We start from the raw sequence: 18,416 nt of genomic DNA, 5'->3' as shown, positions 1-18,416 counted from the left end.
ATTCTTTGCAACTTCAGACTTCAGTTTAAAAGCCTATCCACCTTCTGAATTTATATCAAACCAAATAATTTCAACTTATTTTTCTTTTTTTTAAGGCGAAAGAAAACAAGATCAGTGTAAAAGAAAGGAAGGAAGGGTATAGAGGAGTCTGTACAGACAGGGATACAACTTCTCTCAAATTCCAAAATAAAAATGCCTTTTAGCACACCAAACTAGTTTTAAAGCTAGTGTTACATATATAATTTGGATCTCTCCTTTTGCTCAAAATACTTCAATTATTTAGAAATTGCCAGAAGTGATCTGTAAATCTTTAAAACTTCTGTATTTGTGGGTAAGGGGGGAACCCTCTATGATTTTCATTTAACAAGAGAGAGAGAGAGAGAGAGAGAGAGAGAGAGGTGACTAGGAAATCAGCCTGGGTCATGAAGTTCTTCCCATTCTGTTCACTTATTTATCTGATAAATTTCTACCCTGCGTTTTAGGGCTTGCAATAAACAATTTTAGAACAGAACTGACATACAGCATAACAAAAATAGCATTAGATAAAGTTGATGGGAAGGGAACAAAAAATCAAAATTTAGACAGAATAAATATTTAGGATCCAATTAAAGAGTTCTAGGGAGAAGGAATTCTACAAGGGTAGGGACATCACTATATAGGCCATGTCCCTGGGACCTGGCTGCCTGAATAATGGCGCTGAGATAGGACTTTAGAGATCAGTACCAGCACTAAGTCCAGAAACAAAAAGGTAAACCAATGAAACCAATACAAAATTAGTATTATATAATCAAACTGCCTAATCCTCACAAGCTTCCTGACATCCGTTTCCAGACTGTCTTCAGAAACAACTCTGCATACATAAAATTACAGTAGTCTAGTCTGGATGTACCCAGTGCATGTGTATTGAGTTCTTGGCCATAAAAGAACTGCAGCTCAGTGAAATATAGCATTTGCTTTGCAAGCAGAAAGTCCAAGGTTCAATCCCCAGAATCTCCACATGGGGCTGGGATTGTCCCGTCAGAACCCCTGAAGAGCTGCTGCCAGCTGCTGTAGTTAAATGGCCCAATGACCTAAGTATAAGACAGCTTCCTATGTTCCTATAGATGGTCTAAACTGGTTTTTGATCAGATGAAGCCTATCCTTTCTACATACATTTCTACTCTTTCAGTAAAGCAGTGTCATGTCTTTTCAGACATACCAGCTTTCTATATACCAACTGCACAACTACCTCAGAAACTGCAGATAAACTTTAACCACTTTGGGGTCCAATAAAGTAAGAAGCTTACTCCCATTCAATGGAAGGTAGGGAAGGAACCCAAGCAGGCTAGAACTGCACAAATGTAAGCTAAGAAGATTAGCACACTGAAAGTGTGTACTGTAAAAAAGTGCTGCATAGAGCCCTCAAAGCAAAGTACAGCTTTAGATGTGGTTCAAAAGCTAACTACCTTGTTTCTAACTGTGAGGAAGGAGCAAAGCAATCCAAACCACTTCCTTTCTACAAGGCAAGAATAGCCATTGTAAGTATCAACTTCTTGATCAATCAAGCAAGAAGATAAAAACCCTAAAACAGCAGCTAATATACAACTACGTCTTTGTGTTCAGTGAAACCTTAAAAAATTATATTAAAATTTCCATGACTCTGCTGTAGTAAGTCTTTTTTAGAACTCTAAAAGCATTCACCAAAAAAGAAAATTGGAGAACTCTTTCCCACAATGGAAAAATAGTCAATTTGTAAAGAAGTTCACAATCTAGGAAAAGTAGTCTATACTCACCAGAAGACTAGCTCCAGTCTGAAATAAATTATAAGGGTAAAGAATGCGCTCATAATGAGCACGAATATGTGAGCCCACAGCTTTTCCAGGAGCAAACCCCATCTTGGTAGCTATTTTAGTCCATTTTCTGTCCTTACACACCAAGTCAAATCCACCTTCTTCTGCAACTAGCTGCAAATGAAAAGGATTGCACATCAAGATTTACAAATTTACAGGGTCATTTCCGACAAATATAACTCAGAAAAGGAAACTGCTTAACTCCAGTGAGCAGGTGCTATCTTATAAATAAATGTTAGATCCAGAGGAAGTTATTACCTTAACACAATTACTTAGTGTCAGACAAAAACAAAGCTTTAAGTAATTAATACAACTACTTAATCCCTGTTTATCTAGATATTCATTCTAAAATATTTATCAACGCAAGGGCCTTCAGGACCAAACAAGTTTATTTTTACTTGCTTACGACTGAAAATTAGCATGACTTCAGCCTAAAAGCATGTGAAACTTACCCTATTAAGCTGGAATAAATCCAAGATCTTTCTTTCTACGTGTGGAATTTTCAGTGTGCATCCCTGAAGTTCCCAAAACTTTGCAATCTGGTCCAGAAAATTCAGTTTTACGCGGGTCTGAGCCTGTTCAGAGTGTGGATTTATTATACAGTTTAGTTATTATTTTCAAGTACCAATTTAATATTCTCCAATCTATTATACATAATGAGCAAAGAAAGTGAAAATAAAGGTGATTACTGTCTCTTCAGGTTAAGAAGCAATCATTATCCTGGGATGCAAGCAGAAGTATGGAGGAAGAATCTGTTGTGCTTTTAAGCAACCATGTACACCACCCAAATGTGAGTTCTTCTCAGTGCATGTAAAAACTACATCTGGTGGGACTTGAGCTCTACCTACCTGTAGCAAGCAGAATTTGCTGTTTTAAAATTCTGAATGTTCTAGAGCACTAGTCCTTTCATGAAGCTAGATCTTTGGAGAGCTAGGAGCACCATGTGGATTCCCATAGATGGGTGGAATCTATGGTGAGTGGGAGAACATTTGAGCAAAGCACCACAAAGGAAATGTTTGACATATGGATGAGAGCCTTGAGTCTTGCTCAGATTCTCTGGCAGCACAGCTGAAAGGACTGGTGACTGGAGCTTTAGGGTATGAGGTTTGAAGCCCATGCTCAAACCAGCTTGAAGTAATAACAATTCTGAGATTCCAACTTTTTGTGTGTGTGCAAGAGCCCTTTCTTATTACACCATTTAGAGAGTACTTTCCAAGAGCTTTGATATATCCAAGGAAGGAGGATGCTGGAGAACAACATGGTATCAGCTGCTGGGAGAAAGGCCCAACTTGATTAAGATACTTCCACTCAGTCTTCAAACATGCAGGTTCTGCCACAATGGAACTGGATAATGAAGCTCTCCCTAAGTCAAGAGGTTGTCATGCAAAAGAAGAGTCCATGGGAATGCCATCCCCATCTTGGAAAACCATGGCCTTTAAGGCCAGTATGGGACCACAAAGTGAACTGAACCCTCTCTTTTCTCAAGCCTTGGGAGAGGAGTAGGAATGGGGGGAAGGCATAAAGCATTCCTGGAGGCCATGGTGAGGACAGAGTGATTGACTAAGGAGGTGAAGAGGTCCACCTGGACTGTCCCAAAAGTGGGACACAATTTTTCTAAACACCTCAAGTTGAAGCATTCATTCTCCATGAAGGAGGTGCTCCCTGCTCAGTCAGCTGGCTTGAGCATTTTCAATCCTTTTGAAGTGCTTGACAGAAATGGAGTCCACATGTTCTTCCACCTCTAGTGCCACTCTGTCTATGTGACTGTTGGTCCGTGACATTGCTGGTTAAGATTAGGATCGCCCCCAAATGTCCCTTGGTTGCAAAGTGCTGGACTATGAAGTGGGCTGCCCTTCATTCCAGGTTGATGAGGAGAGTCTCCTCTGAGGACTAGGTGCCTTGGAGCATCCAGCTGCTGGAGAGAGGCCCTCTGTCTATCTGAAATGATGACTGTCCAAGGGGGTTGTCTGAGAGGGAATCCCTAGTGAAGGGAGGATTTCTGAAGCCACCACTGAAAAGAGTGACATACCAATATTGGCAGGGAAATGAGGCTATGTCACTTGTCAGCTATGGAACTTCAATGAGAGAGCAGCAGCCACTGAAGAGGTCAAAAATGTAGTATTGCCATGAGACCCAGAATTTGCACCCTGAGGTTCACTCATGATTTTGACAGAACTGAGTGCCGCTTTGACCTTGCCTATCCTCTCTGGAAACAAGGACATTGTTCCCACAACAAAGTCCACCAGGGCTCCCAGATGAAGAATGCGCTGCAATGGAAGGCTTGAACCATGCAATCAGAAGAGGTCAAAAAAAGTGGCGAGATAGAATTTTAGACTGGGTCCATGAGAGAATTAACGCTCCAGAGCATTCAGAATTTTAAAACAGTGAATTCTGCCTGCTACCACTAGGTGGCATTTAAGTCCCACCTGATGTCTTGCATGCACAGGAAAAGACTTCTGAACAAATGCAAATACTGTATAGCATTTTAATACACACTACATATACCGTATTTTTCCCTCTATAACACGCAGATTTTTTTCTCCTAAAAAAGGAAGGGGAAATGTCTGTGCGTGTTATTGAGCGAATGTGTGGTCCCTGGAGCCAAATGGCGCGAGGGGAGGCAAAAAAAATCAGGCAAAAATCAAATCGCGCGTCTCAGAGAAGGGAAACCTGAAAAGAGGAAGCGGCTGCTTTCCTGCATTCTGCCTCAGGGTCTTACTGCCCACCCACCTCTGTTTCCTTGCTGTGTTTGCTCAAACGGAACAAAGAGCAGGGAAAGCCCCTCCCCTCCAGGCAAGCAGAGGGGAAAGCAGAGTGTCATCTCTGTGCTCCGGTGCTGCTGAAAACATGCTGGAGGGAGAGAGCGAGAGCGCGCGCGCGAGCTGGCTGGCTTGGGTGGGTAGGTGAGGGAAAACTTTTGCCTTCCTTTCCTCCCTCCCGTTATACCCCTCTCCTGCATTCTTAGCCAGCTGCTTCTCTGCACACCCCTCTCCTGCTCCTTGTCCCTTCTGTGTTTTTCCTTCCCTCCCCACTTAAAATGTGGTTAAAAAGCATGGATCCACATGGATCCTCAGGATCTTTGCATTGGGTCACCCCAAATTCACCATCAGATCACATAGCATGTCCATGGCTACAGCCTGCCCCCCAAAAATCACGCACCCACTGTTGCCTGGGGCTGCAATGGTGCAAAAATGTGGTTAAAAAGCATGGATCCACATGGATCCTCAGGATCTTTGCATTGGGTCACCCCAAATTCACCATCAGATCACATAGCATGTCCATGGCTACAGCCTGCCCCCCCCAAAATCACGCACCCACTGTTGCCTGGGGCTGCAATGGTGCAAAAATGTGGTTACAAAGCATGGATCTACATGGATCCTCAGGATCTTTGCATTGGGTCACCCCAAATTCACCATCAAATCACATAGCATGTCCATGGCTACAGCCTGCCCCCAAAAAATCACACACCCACTGTTGCCTGGGGCTGCAATGGTGCAAAAACGTGGTTACAAAACATGGATCCACATGGATCCTAGGATCTTTGCATTGGGTCAGCCCAAATTCACCACCAGAGCACATAGCATGTCCATGGCTACAGCCTGCCCCCCAAAAATCACACACCCACTGTTGCCTGGGGCTGCAATGGTGCAAAAACGTGGTTACAAAGCATGGATCCACAGGGATTCTCAGGATTTTTGCATTGGGTCACCCCAAATTCACCATCAGATCACATGTCTGTGGCCACAGCATGAAGCACAAAAATGATACATCCACTGTTTAATTCAGAATGTTTTTTCCCTTGTTTTCCTCCTCTAAAAACGATGTGCATGTTATGGTCAGGTGCGTGTTATAGAGCGAAAAATACGGTATTTATTTACTCCTGCTTCTTTAAAATGACAAAAATAATAATCATCTGATATTTTTGGTAGAATGGAATGTTAAAAGTAGTCAAAAGGAGCTTGCAGAATGAGCAGAACAAGCTTAATGACTGTTCAAAACAAAATAGCTGTCAACACACCACCAAAATGCATCAACTGGCACTTCTGAAGCACCTCCACATCTTAACCTCTGGAAAGGGGTAGCCATGACTCAATGTCACATAGAACATGTAACAGCCAAGATATTTAGAGGAAAAGTGGTAGAAATACAATCTAAGATTGACTTCTCCTTAAGTCCTTCCCAGATGAACCAGTAGTGTGGTTTTTCCAGGCTTATGAAGTACCCCTTCTTCACATTTCTAGAACATTTGAAACTTTCCACTTTTCTGTATCTTATTTCCCATCTCACTCCTACGCGGATACTATTTTAGGATCTCCTCATGTTCATTACTTAGATGAGGAGGTCCTCTTGGTTGCGCTACACTTTAGAGACGTGAATTTGGCAGTAACCAGGAAGAGGGCCTTCTCTGTAGCAGCACCTTCCCTATGGAACTATTTACATCTTCTGCAGACCAACACTAGTGTATTTCAGCCCCCAGGCTTTTGTTGGTGTTTGATTCCACTTGGATCACTTTTGTGTTTTTAATATTTTGGGAATGGATCTTTACTGATTTTAATTGTTCTTAATTGTTTAATCTGTTTATACCTTTGTATACCATGAGATGCCAAATGAAAGAAAGCATACTTAAATAATATATCCCCGGGAAGCTGAACATTAGGCAGAAAAACTGTCTCCAAAGAGACATCTTTAAAAGGTCAAAATGTTTGAGAAGCCAGCCAGAGAGCTAGCAGCTGAGGCTCTCCAGCTAGAATTTATGTCTTTGTCAGATCCTCAAACTGTTGAGGGAGAGGTAGCATTCTAGAACTTCTCTATCCAGCCTTACAGATCACAACAGAATGGTGGCTAATCACCACACCTGTTTCCTCTTTTTGTCTGAAAAGGAGACCTGCTATTTTAATTAAAAATACTGCATTTATCTCAACAGTTTTAAGCACCCAATCCATCAGTGGCCACTGGGAAGTATTTACGATTAGTTAATTCATTACCTCCAACTCATTCAGCCTTTGGATCCGTGGAGTAAAGTGAAGTTTATCAACATCACATGCAAATGGAGGCTGCCAATCCTAGGAAAGGGGGAAAAATAATTCAGTACAGAGAATAGAATTTTTTGACAGAGCAAAACTGGTATACAACTTAAAAGATCTTGTTCACTTTATTTTCAGATACAACTTAAAAGATCTTGTTCACTTTATTTTCAGATATAGAAAAATCTAACAGAAAAATATAGTTCACAGTTACTTCTTACTAGCATTAACCTTCATCCAGCTTTGCAGGGTAAGATACTTACTGCAGGCACATTTCTCACTGTGCAATTTACTCACACACATAACCACACACAAATTGTCAGCTGTACAGCATTCCCAAGTTTGAGCCAGTTACCACTTCGTGATTTAGTAGTGTAAACAAAAACCACCTGCAGCATAAAATGGCCCAGAAAAGCATTGAATTTTGCCACTGGGGTGTGTTTATTACGCCAGCCAATTTAGTGGATTGGGGTAGTAAAACACTTCACTGTTTTTTCATAGACAAATGGTCATGGAAAGGTCAAGCAAATGTCAGTCGGTTGGCACAAACTATGTAACACCGTTTGGGAGACCTTTCTCTAACCAGGAAGAGTTTTCTTGTAGGTTTCTAAATGGGGTAAGAAAAACATCCCCCCCCAAAAAAAAACCATTAATGTTAATTCTCAGTTGTAATTTCTAGACATTTTACAGCATTTTCTAGACATTTTACAGTATTTCCAGAGCATTTTTAAAATATAGTTTTTACACTTTGGAATTGTTTGCAATTTAAAATAAAAACATTACTTTCTTGTTTATACAATATCCCATGAATATGTTTTATGGCTCTGGGTGTTTTGGGTTCTGCTGAGCACACTTCATCCGATACTACAAACGCAAATATTATATGGGGTAAAAATGCTACCTCACATCATACAGTCCAGATCTCATTGGCATTAGAAAATGCATGCCAAAAACCACTAGTGCTGGAAATCTAGTCAAATACAGTAGAATGCTGTCATCACCAATATTACTACCTTTTTAAACACTTTTCAAACACTGGAATTAATCCAAGTCATTGCATGAGCAGAACAACTTTAGCTTGCATAATGGAACCTCTCATCCTTCTCCGACCACACACCACCCCCAAATCTGTTCCAGGGGAAGGCCCAGAACAGGTGCAGGTGGGGAGGGCATGTGGACAGAGGAGAGGAAACGGAAGTTGCACCGTGTGAGTAAAAATTGTTTCACTTGCACAGTGATTAAGTTGGATACAACTCACTGTTTCCTTGTTTTAATTTTTTTATAATACTCTCTAAAATTTAATAATAAAAATTAAAAGGAAAACAATGTGTACCAAGTCAAAGTAAATATGTATTTATATGGAAATATTTTGAAGTATGGAAATCTATATAGAGAACATAGATTCTATGAGTGTGGGTGAACGTGTGCAGCTGTAGGCTGACTGATGTACAGAGGAGTTTGTAGATGTGGATACTGAGAGAGGATAAGTGTACTGAGTGAGTGCAATTCTACATTTTGGAGGTTGATGTCTTATATTTTCTTATATTGTATTATTTATAGATTTTGATATTTTCCATAATGTATCTATTTTTATTGCATTTATTGCTTTTTCTTTGCATACTGCTTTGTGATCTTTTCAATGAGTGATGGAGCGGTGGATCAACTGCTCAAGCAGCCAAAAGAGCCTTAGGATTAAACTCCTCAGGGAATTTGTGGACCCAACCTCAAAATACCTCATTTCAGAATGTACTGCCTGCTTCTGCCAATGGGAGAACCATCAGTGGGAGCCTTCCACCAGGCTGAACACAGCTACCTCTCCCACTAACTGTGCTTCACTCTAATGTCAGAGGCCAGCAGAGAAGCATCACAATCCCATCTTAACCTTCTCTAGCCATAAATATGGAAGGAGAAGGAAGTACAGTTAGCCTCTGTTGTCATCCAGAAAGACAAGGCAGCAGAAATTTAAATTTAAGGGGAGAGTTACACAACTGCCACACTAATATGTAAGGACAGCCTAAACTAGAAATCAGAGGTGGAGCTATTTAAACTCAAGATGGCTACATCACTTATGTTTCTCCCCAACCCTCTGTATAAGAGCTACAGATTTAAGAATTAATCTAGTCCCATACTGGTGAAAGTGAATCCAACAGCTACCACTTCTCTGCTACAGCAAGCATACTGACATTAAGGGCTAAAGTATACATTCTCAGGAACGATAAGGTTCTAATCCCAAATTTTCTGATAGAGTGGGGAACACAGGAGGTGCTGATCAGAAAGCAGAAAGGAGGGCTATGTAACCTCTCCAAGACCTGCCAATTTCTCCAACAAATGCTACCCACAATGTAATTTTCTCCTCCCCCTCTGCAAGTCCTAAAATCAAAAATCAGAGAGGGAAAGTAAGTGCCCAGACAGTACCTACAGGAGAGAACCGATGGGTAAGAACACCCCACCCCATGCACAACAACCCACTAGTTTTCTTCTGCAAATATTCCCTAGCCCACATTGCCTTAGAAGGGAAAATACTGGAAAACTAACTAGTTTTTCTCCCATAATATCAGGTTTGGCCCACTTCACACATGGCATTTTTTCCCCTATATAAAGATGGCTTTCAAATGGTCTAGTTCACACATCACATTAAGCCATAGTTCAAAGTTAACTATGGTTTAATATGAATGCTCATCATGCTATCACATGCAGCTAAGGATTTCTCACGCTACCTTCCCAGCTCCTGCCAGAGTCTGGCTTGTGATTATATCCAAACAAGGATTCCTGGTTCTTTCAAAAGCACAAGCAGTGGCCAACATTGCTTGTTTCCTAATGGTTCATCAGGAGCAAACAAAGAGAACAAAAACTTTCCAGTGACATTCACTACAGTGCATTCATTTTTTAAAAAAAATTGAAGTGTGGTTTAATGTGACTTGTGAAGCAGACGTATGGAAAGTGGTCCTGATACAAGCCCACTCTGGTAACTCTCTGTTTCCTGTTAAGTGTATGTTCTGAAATCTCCATAAAGTTTTCCAATTCTGTAGACTGCAAGTGCTATTTTTCTCTGCTACATAACCTTTTCACACATGTTACCACACTGAAAATTTAGCAAACCTATCATCCCTTTTCCTGACTTGGATTTTAAAATATTGCTAACTTTTCCAATGCTGATTTATGTTAATTTTCTCCACATTTGTTCACCCTTCTCTCTTCACTTATGCAAAGTAGCTGTCACCCCCACAACTACTTTGGAATGAGTTATAAATCAGCTACAACAATATTGTGTGTATAATTTCTAGCTCATCACAAAGCCATGAAATTAATCAAAAATTTGCTTGAGTCCTTTTCCTTAATATAGAAGGATTAATGATAAACTGTTGTTTTCCTTCACAGAACTGAGTCTTGCTGTATGAACATCAGACAGAGAGGGACTGTGGTACAGTGATGAAATTATTTTTCTAGTATGTTCCTTCAAGATAAGAAAACATGAAAATACATGGTCCACGGTATAAAACAGTAATGTGCCAACTTAAAGATAATAATAATAAGGGTAATTACTGGTAGGAATATCTAAAAGATATATTTGATGGCATGCTCTGGAATTGTTTTAATAGCATTGAAAAGGGTCAATGAAGTCTTGAAGACTTCATTACCTGCATAAATCCAGCATTTCAAATACTAAATTTGCCATTTTTTTTTTAAATTGCCCCACACAGATCACCCAAAAAAGCTTGATCATTCAAAAAGTACTTCGTATTCAAGTGCCATCTTACAAGTACTACCCAATTAGTGCTTCATACTGAACTCTCCAGCCCAGGTTGTTTTAAGGTGTGTATGTACACCAAGCTTCTTAGTTTGTGCAGTACACCAACTACAGGCTGTGTTCACTGCCTTAGGTACATTCACTTGTCTCTGTCTGGTTCATAACACATTAGGCATGCCTCAGCATGCCACAGTTCATACAAATAACCAGATTGGTTTCTACATGTTTCTACAGGGATGTGATAATAATGCACAGGTTTTGCACAAGAAATCACTTTGATCTATGTATGCCCTTTTAGCAAGACTTGTGTATTACCAGTTGAAGTTTCTCTTGGGAATGAAATTGCAATATTAAATTACATTAATATAAATCAGACATGTAAGGTATAGTCTCTGTAAAATTCACTTCTAGGTCTCTGAGAAAGAGGGGAGGACTGATGTTCAATAAGGCATCACTGATCAAGCCCTAGACCAAACTCCTAAAAGTTTTTTATAGTTAGACCAAGATTGGGGATATAACCTGAAGGTAGAGGTTGGCTGGAATTTCTTCAGGTAGGATGTTGGGTTTATGAGGACTTTCCAAGGGCAAGAAAGCAAATGGGAAAAACCTCCTTCACCAAGAACTGCAGATTTTCACAACTAGTGAACCAAATTGAGACTACTAAGAAGCAAGTTCAGAGAAGTGGTATTTAGCAAATGAACTGCAATGCAACTGGTGATCCTTTACTAACAATGGCTTGAAAAGAAAACTTAAAAGGACCATGTTACAAATTTTCTTAGAGAAACAGAAGCTATCATTTGCAAAATTGCACAGCCCCAATTTTAAGTCATGCAATGTAGAGTTGATTCCCACATCCCTTTGTTGGACCTCCCAAAAATAAGAGTGTACTCTTGAGACCAATAGCATGCACAAGGAAAGTGTTGAAAACTATTCCAGAATTACAAGTTTTTCATCTGATTGTGCCATCCCAACAGTACAATATGAAAACTAAGATACAGATTAGATTTAAGGTAATGTCTATCATCAGCAGGTAGGTCCCTGTTTCAGATTTTCCAAATGTTCATATTTTGAAAGGCATATATCATAGCAGTCAAGTGTCCCTTATTTGAAGGGACAGTCCCTTATTCCAGCGCCATGTCCCGCTGCTGTCCCTTATTGATGGATGTCCCTTAAATGTCCCTTAAATGATGTCCCTTAAATTTCAAAGGAAGCAGCTCCTCTCCCTCCCTCCCTCCCAGCCAGGGAGGAGGGAGGCTCCCACTGTGTTGCTCACCCAATAAGAAGTCTAAGAACGACTGGGGGGTGGAGCTTGCATGCCTTGTGTGTGGCTAGTTAATGCAAGCTGAGGAGGTTTTTGAATGCTGGACGCCATTTTGTTGCATCTGCTACAGCAAACTTTGCAGTGCAAAGCCAGGCCGGGGAGCCATCTTAAGTTGAGGCTGCATAGGCCTTGTGGTGCATATGATTCAGATTCTATTCAGTTGAACCTCTGGTTACAAAGTTGGTTGGACAGTGTTCTCGAAGCTACCCAGCATGAGTTTGACCAGACGGCAGGAGGACAGGAAGACTGGAGTGCCTGGAACAGGCGAGGCTGCTGGTCCCTTATTTTGGATGCTGGTCCCTTATTTTCAAGGCTGCTGGTCCCTTATTTTCAAATCTGTAAGTTGACAGCTATGCATATATTTTGAAATTAACATTTATACCACCTGAATGTATAGACACAGGGAACTGCTAGAACTTAATCAAAGTACCAGTGTGCCAAGCTTTGGCAAGTTTAAGTCTGGTGAAAGTGTTTTTCTTGGCAAAGATCATGCCCTTTTGACAGCAAAAATCTAATATGCATGACCTCCTAACTCCATTCCAAGAGAAGCACCTGTTGAATTCCTTTTTTTGCTGTCAAAGGTACAATGTCTATGCCAGGCAAATACAGTCAATAGGTCACAAGCTTGATTGAAAGCTATCGTCTTATGGTAATGCTAGAAGACTGTACTCCATGTTGCTATAGATATGACACTTCATACAGAATAGTAAACAATACTATCATAACCTCATTTCAGGAAGCAAAATGCCCAAGAAACAGACTAAGTTTCACCTTTTTATGAAGGTATGTATATTAAGTCTTCTACAACTGGAAGGAATAAAGCATGTGATGTTGAGAGTGATTCTGCTATCCCAGTTAAATAAAAGTTGTTCACATCAAAGGATCACTTGATAATAAATAAAATTGGAAGCAAGATGCATATTCTTTATGTTCAGAGTAAGGGCTTCATCAGGGGTAATAAAAAAACCATAGTGTGTTGTTACATGAACAAGCTCAAACAAATCTTAGGTATGTGCGCTTCCTTTCCCCTTCATACAAAAAAAAGAAAGATGTAAAGCTTCTATTCCTGGTTAGAAACAAATTGTGGTTTGTTGGTTTACAAACTTGGCAAATGGTGGTTTGGTAATAAGTTAGGCTCAAAACCTGGGTCTGATCCAAGGCTTGTGCCAGCTCATTCAAGTAACAACAACCTACTTCTGTGCCGCCACCAAGAAGGCAATGTCAAATGCTGAAATGTGCACATTTAAGCCATTTTAACTCTCTTTTTTTCTGTGAAAAGAACATTATTTGAATCCAAACATTCCCATTTGATGAGTTCTGGTTGGGCTATTAGGAAAACGAATTCTTAGTCCAGAAAGGAGGTTTTCAGTTACATTATCAACATTGCCTTTATAGTTCTGGTGCAGATGGAAAGAAACATTTGGAGATCTGGAAGTCATTTTACCTGTCTGCTAGACATCAACACAATTACAGCTGGGAACAAGCTTTAATTTTCAGAACATCGCTTGCTACAGCACCTTTTCCAGGGAAGGCCTGAAAGTGAAGATTCATCTGCCTTCTGGATAGAGCTCCAGAGAAACAATCATCCATCCCACTTAACTTTACAGCATCTCTACAACAAGTAGGCATTTAGCAGATGGTGTCCACAAAACCCACTATCCTTTGGGTGGCATTTTGGACTGGTAATTTATGGTGTGGGCATTTCTTTTCTTTTTTAAAAATACAAAGGTTACCACCCTATTTTTTCTTTTTTTGCTTCCTTTATCCCCCCCCTCCCTCCTTGTTGTACAGGATTTTAAGTCTGTAGATTTAATCAGTACACAAGTTGCACTAATTTCAGTGAGACTCAATTATCCGTAACAATCACCCTGATCAGAGTTAGGAGCATCTAAACCCTTTGAAATCCATGGTCTTAGGCATGCCTAAGCACACCATCAGGCTGTGTGCTGGACTGCAGCCTATAATATTAAGTATTCTGAGACCAGTGCAAAAAAATCTTCAGTTTAAAAGCAGATGGAACCTATGGTCCAGAGTTTAATTTCACATCAAATACACCAATATGAGGTGTTGAGTAGCATTATTTGGAGACATTAAATTCCATGGGCATTTTGTCTTTATGTACATCATTATTTGTGTGCTTCATTATTCAACACCTTCATTATTCAACACCTTCATTTGAAAACATACAATTCTCACAAATGTCACTCTTTTAAAAATATTTGTCTGCTTATATAACCAACAAAAGTTGGAGTAACAAGTTTAAAAGAAACACACTCAAAGAACATGGTGGTAGTGTGTACCTCATTCAAAATGGCAGCAGACTGCATCTTGAGTCAGAACAAAGCATTAGTGTTATGGGTTGGAGGGATTATTACATACATACAATTCTCATTGCTCCTCCCCCCCCCCCTTTTTAAAAAGCTCTTCAGCAAGGCAACAGAAACAAAAGGGATGTCATTTTGTCTCTGTAGAGCTGGAAGCAAGAAAGCAGGCTCCTATAAACAATTATTTGCTACCAAGCGCTGCCAAAATTAAGTGACAAAAAAAAAACAGGCAAACACCCAGCAATGAATCTTTGGAACAGAGATGGCCAACTTGTGTCCTTTAGGGTCATATTATAGTCTAGATACTAATCCATGGGCCATCAATATTTTGTGCGCTCTGACCCACTCAGGGATGAGCAGGCCCTTTTATAAATATGGTGTCACCTACCAGCAAGGATCTCAAATGAATGGGACACAATGCCTTCATATGATAAAAGGCCTGTGGTATGTGCTTCCTAAAAAAATCACCTCAAAGGGCAGCCTGGCGATACTTTACCTTTCTAGAATGCACCTAAGCTTGAAGTAATTTCTGTGAAATGCATGTCTCATGACTTATTTTCCTAAAAAGTAAATCTTGATTGGTAGGACCACTGGGACCAAACAATCAAGCCAGGCCATCTCAGCATTAACAACATACATAACACACACACACTTTACCTCCACCCTATTCAAAGGCGCTAAAACCACAACCAACCACCAACAATAATTTTACAAACACAGGGATTTATAATGAATGTCATGTAGGTAGGTATGATACACAATCTTAGGTGCAGTTTTTATCTTGTTCAGCCACAGACTTTTTAATGCATACACATGTACAATTAAAACATAAAAATGAAACTGAAGAGAAACTTTAAAAGATCATATATTAAACGGAGTTACTTTCAAATCAAAAGGCTGCCCTACTTAAGTGCATATGTGAGTTCCACCCACCAATCACTCTTTGCACCCAAACCTTAGTGAAATAAATGGGATTTAAGAGGAACAAAGGTTGACAAGATTTCACCTAGTAGAATAAGAAAAGTTCCTACAAGCTACTTTCTTCAGTCAAGGGTCAATCTTCAGTTATGTTTTCCAGTTAGGACTGCAAGTCATACTGAAATGTAACTGGATACAGAGAATGAATAAAATTCAAGTTTCATTGCAGAACTCAAGTTCATCAATATGTCTCATTTATACACAGCTCCAAATTAACATTTCAAGTATTTTAACTAGAATGTAAGTTGTTTGAATCCATATTTACCAATACATCTCCCTAAATGAAGATTGCCTTCTTTTTAGTGAAAGTAGTGTATACCCCTTGTAACAAACAAATCTTTGTTTCTTCAAATCCTTCCTCAATCACAGTTTACCTTTTTTAAAAAGGAAGTGCAAATAACTGGGGTAATAAAACTGAAGTAAATTATACTGAGAAACAGTTTTTAAAAAACTGAATTGAGTTAGTGGCTCAAAATCACCCCTTCTATAGCCCTCTGTAGTGTCTGTTTATACTGGTAATGATGAAGACTTACTACCCTTCCCACTATGTATCGCACTCTAAAATGGTGGCCATGTCTGCCTAGGATTCTGAAAGAAAATATCTCTGAAAACTCAATGGCTTCTATTTATATATTCCCAACTTTAAAATATGGGTGCCAGTATTAAAATTAACCCAGATGGAACTAAAGTGGCCACAGAAAAGCTTTTTGTGGGTACAGAAAACATGGAAATAAGAAAATCCACAGTCCTAGCTCAACCACAATGCCAACATGGAGGGCAACACCCAAGCAGCTGTCTCAGGTTTTAACACAGTGACTGCTATAAAGTATTTCTCTTGATATTAGTAGCCCAGTCCCCAAGAATTTGACAATGCTTAAACTTTGTTAGACAAACCATGTGGAACAAACACTTATTTACCTTCAAAATACCCTACCATAAAAAAGGTAAAACGGTGACAATGGCTGCCTCTTTCTAGCCATAAAAAAATCAACTACTTCTGCTGCATTAAGTCTTTAGGAAATAAATAAATAATGTGTTCTTTCTTCACTGTAGTTGCCTGTAAGGTAAAACTTGTTCCCTCAATTTAAAAGTGGGCTTGCAAGGCAGGTTTTGAGCCTTAATAAAGTTTCTTCCACCTCCCCCTTCCTCACTCATTCTAAAAGCTACACTCTTTATTACTTAACTAGCTGCTAATATGATCCTGTGCAGAGAAACAAAAGCCTCAACTGGGTCTTGAGAGGCTTTTGCCACTGGAGCTTCCCTAGCACGAGTCATCCCAAAGGAAGCACTTCGGGACCAACTTCCCCGTTTGATTTGGAAAACTAGCAGCTGAAGAAACGTGCCTCATTGTGTGAACGGTGCGCGTTTCTTGCTTTTTCCCCCCCAACCCGCGGGATAAGACACACAAGGCAACTTTATTTGGGTCGTGGAGGAGGAGGAGATGGGGGAGCCGCGGGAGGGGAGCTCCCCGAATGGAGGGCCAAAGTGAGAGAGCCTTGGGGGCGAGAGAGAGGGAGAGGAAAGGTGGGAGGGAGGCGAGAGAGAGAGAGGCAGAAAGCTCACTGGCAGCCATATTAGAGTGGGTCTCCCTCGGGGAGCCAAACCTCCAAAGTCCGCTGGGCTGAAGCGACACAAGAGGGCCATTCTGCACTCCAACCCATGACCCCGTTTCTGTGGGGTAAACGCGAGCCTGGCCTCCAAAGCGAGTCCATATGGGGACAAGGACGCCTTTGAGGACTCTCTCAGAGCTCGTCCAGAAACCCAACGCTTGCCCATCATTGAAGGGTCAATGGGTGGAGGTGGGGGGCTCTTTCCCCCCATGAAGGCGTGCAGTGGGGGGGCGAATGGAAGCCCCCCGAGACGCGCTGAATATTAAAGGGGGGAGGGGGACCGACGGAAGATGTACAAGTTTACTGAGTGGGGATGTGTAAAACGATATCTGCCCCCCCCAATGCAGGGGTCTTGGGACCGGGAGTTTTTAGGAACTTGGAGGGCGGGGGGGGGGGCAAAAGGCTCGAAGGGGAAAGAGATGTTGTTGTTGCCCCCAGACTCTCTGCACACAGGCGCCCCCCCCCCAGGTTTCTGCTCGGCCGTCCGCGCCGTCGCTGCTGGGGGTGGGGGGTGAAGGCAGCGCACAGGTCGGTCGCCCAGGCTCACTCACCGGCGGCGGCCGCACCTTGCAGATCCCGGTCTGCTCGGCTATGGGCCGGATCTTGTGGATGAAGGCGAAGGGGTCGGCGAACTCCTCCCAGCTGGGCTCGAAGACGGGGCACTCGGGCGGCGGCAGGAACTCGGCCATGGTCAGCCCTGGGTCGCCGGCAGGACGGGCAGCGCCGAGTCAGGCAGCCGTTCCGAACAATCCCCCAACAGCCAAAGCGTCGCCGAGCGCCGCTGGAACGGCCCGTGTGCCTCCGCCAGAGCGAGGGCGGGGGGAGGGGGAGAAAAAGAGTCCCGAGGAGGAGGAGGAGGCCCGGCCCTATGGAAAGTGCCTCCTGAGGGACCCGCCCGCCCGCTCCCCCACGCCACATGGGGTGCCAGCCCCTTTTCTCCACCGCACCCCTTTGTTCGGGTTGGCTCGCGGACGCCCAACTCTCTCGTCCGAAAGAGCTTGCGCAAAACACGGGTTGCCTGCGTGCGGGCGTGCTCGCTGCTCTTTGCAGAAAGGCCTCTTCTGGGACGGCCGAGTATAGGGCCCGTCTTGGCTACGCCCATGGGGCCCATATGCGTGAAAAGTAATGGGGCTGCAGTAGGAGCAGAGAAAGTATTGCAGCCGGGGCTGGTTCGGCTGTGTTTCTTTCCCCCTCCCCCAAAGGGAATGTGTCTGTTTTGGAAAGAGGGAGCGTGTTCTCCCTACGAGGTTAGGCCTTCAGGCCCCATGGTAGGCTTTCATTGTTTTGGTGGGATCGATCCAGTGATCCAGGAGTCCATTTGGACTCCTGTTTGCCGACAAAACGGGACTGAGGAAAAAGGAGCCACCTTTGCAATTCGCGTTCTTCGTCTGGGTACCCATTATTTTGTTTCAGGGTACACAGTACACTCAACATAGTCACTCCATTTTGTTTCTCTGACAAAACCAGGAACCCCTAACAATCATCTTCTTCATTACATGCCTTCCACTCTAAAATCTGTATTTATAACTTAAATTTCATCGTTTTTCCATAATTAATAACTAATAAAATGATTCAACTAGCT

The 18,416-nt window shown here is 41.8% G+C and overlaps 1 protein-coding gene and 1 long non-coding RNA gene across 6 annotated transcripts in view; one reads left to right on the top strand and one right to left on the bottom strand.

Moving 5' to 3' along the window:
- KDM5B (lysine demethylase 5B) overlaps nucleotides 1–17,843 on the bottom strand; it is a 50,343-nt gene extending 32,500 nt beyond the window's left edge. For 2 of the 4 annotated variants that reach the window (XM_053393782.1, XM_053393784.1), the window contains exons 1-4: nucleotides 17,386–17,843; nucleotides 6,815–6,892; nucleotides 2,282–2,404; nucleotides 1,773–1,943 (exon numbers count right to left, since the gene is read on the bottom strand). In XM_053393782.1, coding sequence (XP_053249757.1) covers nucleotides 1,773–1,943; nucleotides 2,282–2,404; nucleotides 6,815–6,892; nucleotides 17,386–17,523 — 510 coding nt within the window. In that variant the 5' untranslated portion in view covers nucleotides 17,524–17,843. The remainder of the gene's footprint in view (nucleotides 1–1,772; nucleotides 1,944–2,281; nucleotides 2,405–6,814; nucleotides 6,893–17,385) is intronic. The other 2 variants (XM_053393783.1, XM_053393785.1) reach the window with 1 other exon arrangement.
- On the top strand, nucleotides 4,383–5,703 carry LOC128416272 (uncharacterized). Of its 2 annotated transcripts, none has more exons than XR_008331178.1 (2): nucleotides 4,383–5,105; nucleotides 5,428–5,703. It is a non-coding gene; the product is annotated as an uncharacterized LOC128416272 (long non-coding RNA). The 2 variants fall into 2 exon arrangements; XR_008331179.1 differs by having other exon boundaries at nucleotides 4,383–5,260.
- Nucleotides 17,844–18,416: the final 573 nt, after the last annotated feature.

Source organism: Podarcis raffonei, chromosome 6, assembly GCF_027172205.1.
Source record: "Podarcis raffonei isolate rPodRaf1 chromosome 6, rPodRaf1.pri, whole genome shotgun sequence".
NCBI lineage: Eukaryota > Metazoa > Chordata > Lepidosauria > Squamata > Lacertidae > Podarcis > Podarcis raffonei.
This window is presented reverse-complemented; position numbering and strand designations above follow the sequence as displayed.